The following is a 13,826-nucleotide window of genomic DNA, read 5'->3' as shown; positions in this document are numbered from 1 at the left end:
ATGCATATATATATGACTTCGCGGTTACCCAAAATATTGACTTTTTGACCTAAATTTAATCCTTTATGGAAGAAGTACAGGTAAAATAACTGTTTTTATGTAAAAGAAGACTAATGGGTGTTGCTGTGTCTGAAATATTGGAAGACAGGTCTGTTCCCATCAAAGAATACAGGTGTGTGAACTTTGGAGGATTTTTCCCCCTCTAGGGGTCAAAGGTCACGCTGCCACCTGACAGATTTGTCGGGAAAAGCATATTTAGACCCGGCATATATACATAATAAAATGTCGTGGAAGTCTGGAACTCTGTGATGTGACTCAATGTAGTACATATTATCAATAAATAAGATAAAATAAGATTTTCACCATTTACTTACCTTTTAATCACCCTTCAAAAATGGTAATTTGTTCATTTTCTCAGATGATTTCACAATCTGGAGGTTAACGAGGTCATATTTTGGCAACTTCGTGGAGCCATATCTCAGGAACCGCTCAAGATATTGACCTCATTTAAAAAGCATTTTACTCACCTTGATAAGCTCTTCCAGAAACTGTAAGAATCATCTCTGTATTATGTATTTGAAATTTTGGTTGGAATACCTACTAACAGGGAGAGATGTAAGTACTGCTTCCTACACAGAACAGGAGATAGACATCATCTAACATCTGCCATCAACCGTAAAGATTTCTGTCCACATTTCTTATCTGTAGTATGCTAAAACCCTTGTAGAATGGCACTGAATATAAAACAACTTTTACGTTATAACTTTATAAAGATGGACTGCTGGTAAAACCCTAACTGATAGAGAAGATAAAGACTTGGTGGTTCATTTTAACCTTCTCTTGCTTGTTACATTAAAAGTTGTGCATTGTATAACATACAGCATTAATAATCAATAATACTACTACATACATAATGAATTGTCACTTTATATGACAATGTCAAACTGAGAGTGAGTGAGTGAGCGAGAGTGAGTGAGTATATGACACATCAAAACTGAGCCTACAAAATGCCTTGCATGTGGCTGATATCTAGACTATTACACTTGTAAAAACTAAGCTATGAAATGCCTTGCTGTGTCTGATTGCCAGGCTATAGAATACCTAAAAACTGAGCCTTATAAAATGCCTTGCTGTGTCTGATTGCCAGGCTATCAAATACGTCAAAACTGAGCCTACAAAATGCCTTGCCTGCGGCTGATATCTAGACTATTACACATGTCAAAATTGAGCCTATTAATGCCTTTCCTCTGGCTGATACCTAGGCTATTAAACATGTCAAAACTAAGCTATAAAATACCTTAGTGTGGCTGATTGCCAGGCTATAGAATACCTCAAAACTGAGGCTACAAAATGCCTAGCATATGGCTGATATCTAGGCTAAAACACATGTCAAAACTAAGCTATAACATACCTTAATGTGGCTGATTGCCAGGCTATAGAAAACCTCAAAACTGAGCCTACAAAATGCCTTGCCTATGGCTCATATCTAGGCTATACATGTCAAAACTTTGCCCTATATTATAGCTAGCCTGCGGCAGTGTGTTTTAATGTTACAGTAATGCATGATATCATCCCTACCAGACACAACCTTTATGGCCAGTGCCAGGATACTCCACATAAATTTTCCTCAACATTCAACCAGGGGCTTTTAGCTTTTACATGTACATGTATACACAGATAGCAGCAAGAATTCTTAATGCTAAAAGGTTACTCTTTTTTTACCTGAAGACATGGCTGACATTTTCCTTAAGATATACTTTCCATTTCATGTTCTAAGATCTTAATCCGAACTTGAGCCGTATGTTTGTAACTCTAAACCCAGTCGTAAAGTTTTGGAAGTGTATAAAGGAGAACTAACAACATTAACTAGTAACACCATATCCTTGAGGTATCTAAAAGTTATGAGGCTGATTTTAAGCAAGAGGTTTTTTCTCCGAGGCTGAAGACTTCTTAAATTCCGCCTAGGGAAACTAAGAAGGAAGGAGTTTTTCTTAGAGTTCAGAGATAAGGAACATTCTTAGATGTGCACTAGAAGCTTCTTATGGTAGAAGCTACATGCACAGTCTGTTTGAAAGTCAATTTCTAGGAATTATTAGCTGTGTAATTCATTTTTCTTGGAAGTGGAACAGTTACAAACCATATTTGTCTATCAATATATCACTCTTTCAGGAAATAAACTCAAAATGTCCTTGAATCTACAATTTGCAGAAAAAAATTGAGAAAGCATGAAAGAATGTAAAACGCGCAATTTTAAAAGTTAAAGAAAAATCAGGCCTGATATCACATATTGTTGAAAGAAAAAGATTTCTTCCCAAGAGTTCAGGCAAAATTTTTGGAACAAGCCACCATACTGCCAAATAAAGGCATGTGACCTTTGCCCTGTCCCTACCATTCCCAGCATGCAGTGTTCTCCATATGGAAGGTTTAGGTACAGAAAGGACAGAAGAAGTGACAGACACTGGGCGGCAGAATACCTCAGCATGCTCCCACGCTCGTTACGTTTCACTTCCAGCCTTATACTACCAAACCCAGCTGTTACCTCTGACAACTAACTTCCTAAAATGCAGAGAGAGGCGAGAACAGATCAGACCATTTCTGTCCCTTCTACCTAATTTGTGGAGAGAACTACATACCAAACCACATTACAGGAGACAAGACAAGTGTCTGGAACATCTCGGATATTTCAACTGCTGCACACAAGGGCAGAATCCTACCTATATCAACAACTTTCTGACTTTGTGAAATTGCAGGCTTAAAAAGTTCCTATCAAAGACAAGTTGGTTAATGCACTACAACCTTTTGTGCAATGGAAAGCTGTCTACAATGCTTTCTAGAGTATACCACAACATACAATCACCCCTTTTAAAGAATGGCATTAGCCAATCTGCCATACAATCTAATCATGTTATCAAAGATTGGACCATGCTATTCGTAAAAATAGGGGTGGTAAGAACAAAATTATAAAAGTTTCCTCATATCAAGCCATCCCATCCAAAAGTTAGGACAGTCATGATACAACAAAGTATAGAATGATTGTACCAATATTACATACATGGTCTGAGACTGGACTGTACCAACAGTGAGAAGAAAACAGGGGTGTGTACGTGGCTTACCTCTGCTCTGTCCTGTGGCTCTGTCCCTAAGCACGTTAAGCTGGTAGACTGGTCCAAACTCCTCAAACATCTGTCTCAGGTCCTTCTCGTCCATGGACCGCGGGATCTGGCCCACGAACATCTTTATTGTGTCCGTGTCCGGCTCGGTTGGCACAGTTGTGTTCATCTTGCTGCAAACGCAAAGAGAAAAACGCGTTAGGAAATTTGAACGAAAATCTTTGAGACACCTTCCATGATCATTAAGTTGTGTACATCTTGCTGCAAACAAACGCAAAGAGAAAAACGTGTTAGAAAATTTGAACAAAAATCTTTGAGAAACCTTCCACGAAATGCTTGACTAATCTTCTTGCTATAAAAGCAATGAAAAATAATACAGTTAGACATTTGAATGCATGTAATATCTTCACGAAATTTAAACTACAAAAAAAAAAAACCTTCACTGATCTAGTTGCGCTCATATTGCTGAAAATGCAAAGAAATGTTGACTGACTGAACGCTTATGATCATAATTACAGAATTTAAGCAAGAAGTAGACTGACTTCCTATTCCAAGGGAGTCCTTACCTACAGGAAAAATGATCACAGAAACCTTACGGCAATATTTCACCTTATACTCAAACCAAGCATTTCAAATGCGGTTCCTTCTGACGCCAGCAAACCTTACCCAAATATTTAACAAATAAAAAAAAAAATCCGTGAGCACATTTATACTGCTTAGCAAATTGCAACAAGCTCAATTTACCATTCCAGGATTGGAGTAATTAGCTCCGAGAGTTCTAACGATAATAATGGTCATTAACTCAACAAACCGTCCCTACAGAAACGAGGAAAATATTCCCGAGCTAATGGCGAGCACGTATAACTGTTGTACCCTGCATAGTGTCACCAGCGCAGCATTAATACACAGGCAGGCCTGGAAAAAACAATGTTGTGTTTCCTGTTTCCCGACCGACCCTAGAAAAAAACTGCCAACCCTATCCCTTTCTTTTATGGACCCCTGCAAGGGACATTAATTTTTTTAGCTGACCGACCTTTTCTAGCTCCATGATCTGACACCTGAGTGATGCAACGTTGTACAATTAGTTTTCCAACATTGACATTCTTTGGTAAACTGTTTTGTACCAATAGAGATTGCTTTAGGTCTAAGTAAAAGATAATCCCTACCTACCGACCCTAATTTTTTCATCACTGAAACAGGAAACACAACATTTTTCCCCAGGCCTGAGCTAGAGTTAATGTAGAGGCTGTGAGGCTGATAGGACCACATTACTACAGGGTGAGAAATGACATCACGGCCTGGTTCTGACAGCATGACTACCTCAGGAGGGTTATCTCTGCCTTCTGTGGGAGCTATCTCTGCCCTCATCTCACAGGAACACAGTATAAACACATCAGACCAGCCTACAGCAGGACTGCATACACAGGGGCCTGCATGCCCTTTTGCGTAAGACGTAATCAGGCCTTTTTAGTTTTCGTAATAGGTAGGCAGCCTCCCAAAAAATCAAGGTAATTCGTAATAGTACATTAGCCGCAAAGCGTAAAGTGTAACACACATAAGATCATGTGACCATACAATTGGGTCAGTCAAACTGAAGAAGGCTAAAATTCACTGCCTTATTACTCAAGGCCAGGGACACCAGGACTCAGTATAAGTCAATTCAAGCCTTATTGCTATAGTGTTAGATGTTTTGCATCTCTGAAAGCTTTCAAAAACCAAACTGTACGAACACAAGGAACCTAGCCTTGCTGTAGAACTCAAGAAAAATCCATATTCCTTACCAACTTGTACGTAAGACTTTAAGATTTCCTCCAGACCAGATGTATCTCATTAAGCCTGCTGAACCTTGAGGTAAGATTGAGTGATTTGTTACGTCTTAAGCCAGTGAAGGTCACAATGTCTTGGCCCCTTGCTGACATCTCCAGATGTCCAGGTTAAAATTAAAACTGAAGAATAACAGTAAAACTAACAAAGACTTCTGTAGTGTGAAACAACCTCCTAAATCACGTACAGCACTTTTGGAAAAGAAAAATCACAATTTTTGCAACATTTGCAACATATTTACTGTATGTATGAATGAATGAATGAATGAAACTTTATTTTCGTGTCGTGCGCTTTCCCGCGCCCAGCCCGTGTGGGCTTATACGACACCGATTGAGCATAAGTTAATACATAAACAAAAGAGAATCAAAGGTACAGATGACAGAATCCTAACAAAATATGAACACAAATAAAGGTAGGCTACATACAATAATGTACACTGTATGTACAACTACAATAAGCTCAATTTTTAAAGAAGAACAAAACCTGCGCTTGAAACTAAGAACAGAGCACTTGCTAGAGATGAAACTTTGACCAGAAACAGGTACGAATAATGTCCTGTCTTCTGTTGAAGAGACATAAACCCCAGTGATTGATCTGAACCCTCCTGACTGACAGACTGGGGCATGTTTCCTGACCAGGAGATCTGCCCTGGCCTTTCTACTGGAAATGTCACACGTTATTTCTGACTTCTCCTGTAGCCTGACATTATCATCTTACCTGGGAACACCTGTTATAATACCTGTACAGGTGTGTTTGTTTGAAAAATCAACATCGTTTTTGGTTAACTACAAATATATGAATTCTTTCTTTGGTGATGCTCAAATTTTACGCTTTGGCAATTTATTTAAATTAAATTTTCTACTTAACTACAATAGGGAAATTGTTACTCAGGCAACTGGATAGATTTTGAAGATAACAAGTTGCTTGAGTAAAAATTTCCTTGTGTATCTCACTACCTAGATGTCTAACCTTCATCGACGTACAACAAATACAAGAGACATTAGGCCATGGTGTAACGTCCCTTCCTAAGGACTACATGTGACCTTTTCCAGTAGCGCGCATGTCAAATTATTTATTGAACATCGCTGTAAATTCCACAGTGCACTAATCAAGCTATGGTTTACTGTATAATGTACAGCATACATAATAAAATTAACTATGGGCAGTTCCACTGGTTTGCAAAATAACTGGATTTGGTATACAGTTTTTTCATGGTTTCTTTTAGCCTGGACACCACCCTATATGCATGCCGGGACTTCCATACTCGATCCGTAAGAAATATGTTTTAGGGAGCGAGTATAGGATCCCTGGCATACAAATGGGATGGCACCCAGGCTAGGTTTCTCTGCTATGAAGGACAAAACATAAGCAGACCCACACATTTTTTTGTGGTCGCATTATTCTTGCAATTACCAATCCTGTCTATAGCTGTCAACTTTCTGCTGTTACAGTGTTAGCATTTTGTTCCAAAGCGGTCACTATACTATAGATGGGTATACATCAAAAATACCATAGCGTAATTCACGTTTTAATCTTCAAGTTGTCACCATAACTAAGTCTTGAAGCCTTCCCAGTCCTGAACATTACGTTTCCCATCCTTCACTCCCGATAGTGGCCTTGCACGGACGGACTATTCCATCTCTGGTCAGCCTTTATTTCTCCTTAATTCAATTCTGTCAGGCTTCTCTTCTGCACTGATAAATCCTATCATCAAATCGATTCAACATCAAGCAGAGGGCATTTAAGGACACAAAAAATCTATTTGATCAGACATTATAATGAAAAACAATGCTGCTAATGTTCAATCAAGCACAGAGGATAAATTTCGATCAGACTTAACAACATGAAACTGCTGGTAATGTTCAATCAAACGTAGAGTATACATTACAGCTTGATTCTAACCAGGAAGTCTTCACTGTTCAACCAATCAGCTCGCAGTACGAGGGTCGAATCGGGTCAATGTTTGTCTGAAGTTGAGTTAAAAACACATTGTGGTCATCAAACAAGTACAGATCATGACTTCTGTTGAAACAGACTGTTTCATGTTGCTTTACACAAGGTTCTCAAGTATCCTGTAGTGTTACAGAATCCAATTGGAAAAATTAGCTACAGAAAACAGAGATTGGTCTTCAGTAATGCAGTACAGATTCAGGATTATTTGAAGAAAGCGATCAAAAATTTAAAAAAAACAGAAATCTGCATTAATTGCCATATCTAACCAACTGTCTAATTAGCAAATGATGAACAATTACACATAATTAAGCTGCATATAAATCAACCACACTGACAGGTAGGAAGTTGGGTAACCTAAATTTTCCCAAAATTTGCCCAACGTACAACCAAAGCTGGATATATATTTCTAACCCTACATAAGTTGCACTGTACAAACCTGTGTGCTCACCTGTAGTGTAGCATATCTAAACACACACCTGACATACTCAGGTACTGCCAACGTCAGGGAGACAATACACAGGTAAATAACCACACAGGTGAGACTGCACAGGTACTGTGTACCAAACACCTTTACCTGTACCTGGAAAATTAGTTATGTACAGGTAAGGACCTCAACATCTGTGCATGAACAAGCTACAACACTAGAGAACACCCTAATGTTTGTGGTAAACACATTTTCAGCCCCTTAACTAAACCACAGCTCTATCTACATCTGTATCTGTATAGCCGGTATAACCGCCTTTCCACGTAACACACCAGCTTCACAGGCACGCGGCGCGGCGGCAGCTGCCTATATTACACCGATCGACTTGTTACACCTAACCCATTAACTTCTAGCTCTAGACATTGTTTAGAGCTTTAGTTTTAATGCCTGCTGTAACCACAGTACAGGTAGTCTTATCACTCTTTACTTTCCTGCAAGAAACCTCTAAATGTTAATGTTGTGTTCCTGAAGACTGTGCCTTTCCCAGCTCCAGTTGTTTAGTTGTTCTGTGCCTCTCAAGTTATCAGAATGGACGCCATGTTTACGTCAGACCAGGTCTGTTTGGTTCCCTCTGTCCTGGAAACTTCACCGTCAGGACTTCAGTATACACAAGTGTTTTACAGAGTGCGGCTGACATAGTTCAGATGTACAAACAACAAGTTAGCTTGATACAATTCAGACTACAACTTACAAGTAAAACAATGCTTAAAGTGCTTCTTTTATGCCACTCAGTACTAGTTTGTTTCCCCTAACTTCAAACATTCAATCTCCAAAGTTATGAGTCTTTTTAAGCTGTCTAAGCATATTGAGCTACGTTGTATATCTTTACTGTGGGGGCCTGCATGCCTTTTTTCGTAAGGCGTAATCAGACCTTTTTAGTCTTCGTAATCTGTAGGCAGCCTCCCCCAAAATCAACGTAAATCATAATCAGTACATTAGCCGCAAAGCATAAAGTTGTAATCAGCTCTGAGACTTAAACGTGATTCGTAATCGGTGGCGAAAATTTTGCGCAATTCGTAATCAGTACCCCCCCATGCAGACCCTCTGCTATCTTCCCATCCTTTAGTTTTACCATTAAGAAATAGCTCCAGTATGTATCAGTTCATCCCATCTGTATCTGCCTACATGTAGTATTACTTAGATCTCATGCTAACAGAACCAGCCTCACCAATATATGGCCGTCTTCCAGATTAACAGGGTAAGAAATATCTGAGGAGGCTGCCAGAAATGTATCAAGTATTATCAGGAGACTTAAAGGAATGGGGCCAAGATGCACAGCTAAGACATGGCCCAGCTGTTGTTTTTCTTATGAAGAAACTTGACATGCACCAATGTTATCTGTAAAAACTGTGGGAGAAAAACTCACAAAATATCAGAGTTTTTACCATATTTATTTACCTGTTTATTTCTTTTATCTGGAAGATATCTTGGTATAACATCACGATTGACATGTTAATTTTCAAAGGAATCCAGGATATACAAATTGGTAGGAGTAATTCAGGACAGATTTTTCAGAATGTAACCAACTAAAAAAAATAAAACTTGCAGTGAATCCTACAGTGTAAGAGTCTTACAATTGATAGCTAAGGCAAATTACACTTTTACAGGCAATTAATTTATACATGACCATCCTAGGGGAATGAGGGCTCTACCATTTCAAAACCTCAGAGCTGCAATTTTTGTATACACACCGATCCCTATCCGACCCCCTTGCGTCTGTTAGTATAAAATTGTTCTTGGTCTTCTTTTCACAATAAAAAAATCTGAGCAGATCTAGTCTAGCCCCTCTTACATAAAAATAATAATATAACACCCCTCCTAACCTTGTCTAAATGGAGCAGTCCTACTAGCCAAAGTTCTTCCTATACTTTACAGTAAATACCTGTACTTTTGCAGTGTTTTTATTTTGGGGTAAGACAGAAAAAATGAAATTTTTCCTGTGTTTCGAATTGGTAATTGAAACAAATTCTGTAAAACAGTAGGAATACACTGGAAACATATTCTAGGTAAAGAGGTCGCTACGAAAACTGAAAATACAAAAACCATGGCAAAAATTTGAAGATACACAGTACCTATCTCCCCCCCTGGACCCTCCCCTGGTCAGACTTGAGGTTTGTATACATTCTTCAGCTCTATAAATACACAGTGTGGCAGGGGAACATTCCAGGCACAATGACAAAGTCCAGGGGGAGGAGAGACAGATTAAGATAGGGCTACAGTCTAAACTAACACACCCCCCCCCCCTTAACAATGTGCTGATCTAGGCAGAACAAGATATGGTACAGGGGAACTTGGTTAAACAAGAACAAAGGGTTCTTAAATTTAAACTTAGAATTTAAAAGAAAATGTACAACATGGTACTTGATACATTGACAAAGTTTCCTTTTGACTACATCAATTTAAAGCCAAACTTCATTGTTTTTTTCCTCTTAGTCTTAGAATCATATTAAAAAGGTTACTATTGTCAATTCAAAACATTAAGTTATCCTAGAGATCTGCAAATCCACACTGTCTTTGAATTTGTGAAAAAGAATTTAAAAATTCATTGTTTCTGGCACAGAAAATGCTTCTGTAAACTGTAACAGTTTATATAAAGTAGCAAACCAGTTGGCTACACTTTTCCAAACAGTTACTTTAAATCAATATTGTTGTGAAGTTGGACACAACGCGGGGATGTTTACTGTGTCAACACACCTCATGCCGCAGGTGACGTCACCTTTCACTTACAGGTAAATCTAGTCACCTGCTCCAGTAGACATCAAAGGCTGAACACCTGAAGTGGACAGGTGTGTTTACAGGTGGACAGGTAGCAGGTGTGTTCTCCGGATCTAAGGATTATTGATCCTATCTTACAGTAAATACTGGAATTCACTTTATGTTCACGGTAGCAAAATTTCACAGTCTGAGAAAAGTGGACATGTTCACGGAAATATATATTCACGGTGGCGACAGGTGCAGGAAAAAGAAAGTCCAGGAATTATTTTCTAACTGTAATGATAAGTTCATGCTTCAGTGAAAACAGTGAACATAAAAGTACAATTATAAAATCAGGAATTACAATACTTCTCATATGTAATGTATGAAACAATAGGTTTTCAAAATGTCACAAGAAATTGAGAAAGTATCAGTTTGCAAAACTTATAAAACAACATGATCAAATTCACAATTTATCCATGCATTGGTGCAAAAAATAGTTATGGAAGGACCAATTCAAAAATGTTCAAAGAAATTTCCCAGAAAAACAGCTGAAGTTTTTCTCTATCCAACATCTCCAGCCTCCATTAAGGGGTTACTGAGGTCAGCTATTCTGGAGATAAGTTACACAAACAACTTCAACTGTTAACTAGCAAGAAACCATCTGCCATATAAAAAAAACTTTCGACGCCATCAAAAATGAGAAGGGGTCCTTTCAGCTATGAGTGGTTCAAACCTTACAGTCTGGTCTCAGGTTTGACATCTTGAAGAGGTGATAGTCACCTGTTGTGCCAATCATTCCACAAATGTGGTAAATCTCACTAAATGAACAGAAAAAGATTTTAAAAATCATTTTTGTCTTGGACTCATGAAACTGTACTGTGTACATCAACAAAAAAAAACTAAATATACATGTACATATACAAACAACTGCCTTGTGTGTTTAATACTTAGTATTTTGTAGGAATTCCAGTAAAATCTATACCAGCCCATCCCAGACTGTGCCACCTGTCAGAATGAATTGGTGGAAATTTATAAGGGTACAATCAGATGTCAATACACATAATGGAGCGTGACCAATCTAACCAGGCTGGTTCTGAAGCATGATTTGTTCCCGTTATGTGTGACTGCCTGTGACAATGGTCTGGTCTGGGACAGAATAACCAGCTTCTTTTCATAACAATCACCACACTTAGTGTTAGGTAAAATTGTCACTCCAATGTAAGTAAACTAGCAAAGACAATAGGGACTTCACACTTTTGGGGAGCATTTTGGAACATTTTTTAAGTACTGATCTTTTTGTGTGGCTACTGGTGAATGTTCAATATGTATAAGTTTTGTCTTCAAAAATGCACAACTACACTCCTGTATGCATTTTGTATGATGCTTCTCAGACAATGCATTACCTAATGACTTCTCCAGAGTCGGTAGACAACATTAGAAAGTGACTGCCGTGTCATGTTACCACCTGTGTTCACCTGTGTGTAACTCACCTGTACCTGGATCTGTGACACACCTGCCATTGTCTCACCTGGACATGTCAACAATGGGGGACCATCAAACCCTGACACTGAACAGGGTTTATAAACATGCCCTTTCTTCTAAACACTTTCAACATGCTAATTTCTGTGTAACTTACACTGTAAGCTGACTGCTTAGCCCAGGAAAAACCCTCAAGCTCAACTGTGCACAATATATTTATCTCAGCTGTCTGACTCGTTCTTTCTTTCTGGGATAAAAAAGATACTGTCAACTGAACAAATAGCTTCCTTTCCAAAAAAAAAATAAAATAGTAAAGGTAGAACATATTCTTTTGTCATAAATACCACATGGCAAAAATGTGGAGGTTTTAATCACAGAAAAGGTGGTATGGTTCTTCTAAAACAGAGGACAGACTACAAAGAAAACTTCCAACATCAGAAATATTTCAACTTCTACCACTAGTACTATTCTTTCATTTAGGGATAAAGAAATACTGTCAACTGTACGATTGGCTGAAACGGACTCTTGGCTCACAAATAAAATGGTACAGGTAGAACTGTTTTGGAAAAAGTAAATTTCCCCTAAAACAAACACAGGATACACTAACAACTCACAGTCTCGCAACCAATCAAAAAGACCAGTTGCGTGCAAATCTAGGAAAGGGACTCTACAGGATAGGTCGGGATTCGAACCCCCGACCACTGAAGTCCATTGTTCTCCCACCACAGCTGTAGCCCCAGATAAGAACAGTTTCCTGGCCTCCAGTTCCTGTCCAGATCTCTTACAAGTCAGCCGATTCCATCCCTGATAGTTACTGGAGATATTCAAGCGGCAAACTGTACTCTCTAGCGGACCAACTCCCTCGACATGTTACTGTAATTCTTGATTTGATAACGGTCACTTAATTATAGCGGTTTTAGCGGTCACTATTCCACCGCTAAATTTTCATGATCGCAACTTTTTTTACCACTTCAGCCCCCCTCCCTCTTGCCCCAAGCTCGTTACGGTACGATCGCAATCACGCTTCATTTCTTGACTACAACATGCACACAACGCACAGTACTAGTGCTTCACATAGGAACAAGCAAAACACTGATGTGCTTCCAGAAATAAGATATTTATTAAACATAAAGTAGTTCATATTTTTAACAAGTATGCAGTGCTAAGCAAACCACGGTAAAAAAAAATCTTGTGAACATGCACAAGCACATGTGACGCAGTGACGCTTTGGAATTTCCCAGCTTATCTACACTTGGGTATTTATAAATATTTAGCGTATACTTTGATTTAGAAGTTTCTTCATAAATTTACAGAAACGATAGCCGTTCATTTTGTGCTAGTACGGGACAATATCGAAAAAAATGAGACGAGTTACAAAATTCAGCGTCGCCCAAGCGTGCAGACAACAACAAACAAAATGGCGGCCCGGCGGCCAACTTCAGAAACGAGTTACAAACTACGAGAAATGCGGCATAAATCTGCTTAATTTCGAGGTAGAAATCTAGGTAGAAATACAATCAAATGTTAAGCGTCATTTGTACTACAAAATGTAAAAGCGTTAATAGCGTGCTACGACTAAGACGAATCGAAAATTCGGGAACCAAGCGCCGAGTGAAAAAAATGGCGTCACAAGTTTTTCGAAAATTGCGAGTCAACTTTTGCGGCAAAAAATACGATTAAACGTTACTGTTTAAAGGCTATAGTGTCTGTAGAACTTTCTCGAGGGCGTCATGGATTCCATTACGCTCCAATCCTAGGTCGAAGACGCCAGGTTTCGCTGTAAGCTCGTCTGCGGCGCCGGACATGTAGCGGCGTGCAGCGGCATGGAGCTTGGGGCGGCGGTGCCGCACGCAACACAAGCGTGCGTAATTACGAACTTTCTGAAGTCACCGCGCCGCTACAGTACTTTGTAGTATTATTTACTTCCAGACACCATCGGCGTGCCTGTTTTGTTTTTCTTTGTAAAAATCGATTTTCGCTGGCGTAAACTGTTCTTTTTTTTTATTTTACTTAAAAAAAAAGGCCAGCGTTTTAATGTATTTTTTTACACACATCAGCCATGTTCACACCGCTATAATTAAGTGACGTGAGGTTGTCCATTTTTCGCCGACCGCTATAATTTCCAACCGCATTTTTAAATGGATTTACAGTATCAGCTGCATTCCATGATAGGACTATTCAAGCTTGTGATATATGTAATGCAGAACGGCAGAAATACAGGCAGATATCGATTATGCAAATGAAGACTCAATTTGCATAATTAACGAGAAAATGTTATA

The 13,826-nt window shown here is 38.8% G+C and overlaps 1 protein-coding gene across 28 annotated transcripts in view; it reads right to left on the bottom strand.

Annotated features, from left to right (window-relative positions):
* LOC109477421 (CUGBP Elav-like family member 2) overlaps window positions 1-13,826 on the bottom strand; it is a 77,893-nt gene that overhangs the window by 59,424 nt on the left and 4,643 nt on the right. For all 28 annotated transcript variants that reach the window (XM_019778758.1, XM_019778690.1, XM_019778731.1 and 25 more), the window contains one exon: window positions 3,114-3,283. In XM_019778758.1, coding sequence (XP_019634317.1) covers window positions 3,114-3,279 — 166 coding nt within the window. In that variant the 5' untranslated portion in view covers window positions 3,280-3,283. The remainder of the gene's footprint in view (window positions 1-3,113; window positions 3,284-13,826) is intronic.

This window comes from Branchiostoma belcheri, unplaced genomic scaffold, assembly GCF_001625305.1.
Source record: "Branchiostoma belcheri isolate BF01 breed outbred unplaced genomic scaffold, Haploidv18h27 scaffold105, whole genome shotgun sequence".
NCBI classification, from domain to species: domain Eukaryota; kingdom Metazoa; phylum Chordata; class Leptocardii; order Amphioxiformes; family Branchiostomatidae; genus Branchiostoma; species Branchiostoma belcheri.
The sequence above is the reverse complement of the archived record's forward strand: the minus strand, read 5'-3'. Positions and strand labels throughout refer to the sequence as shown.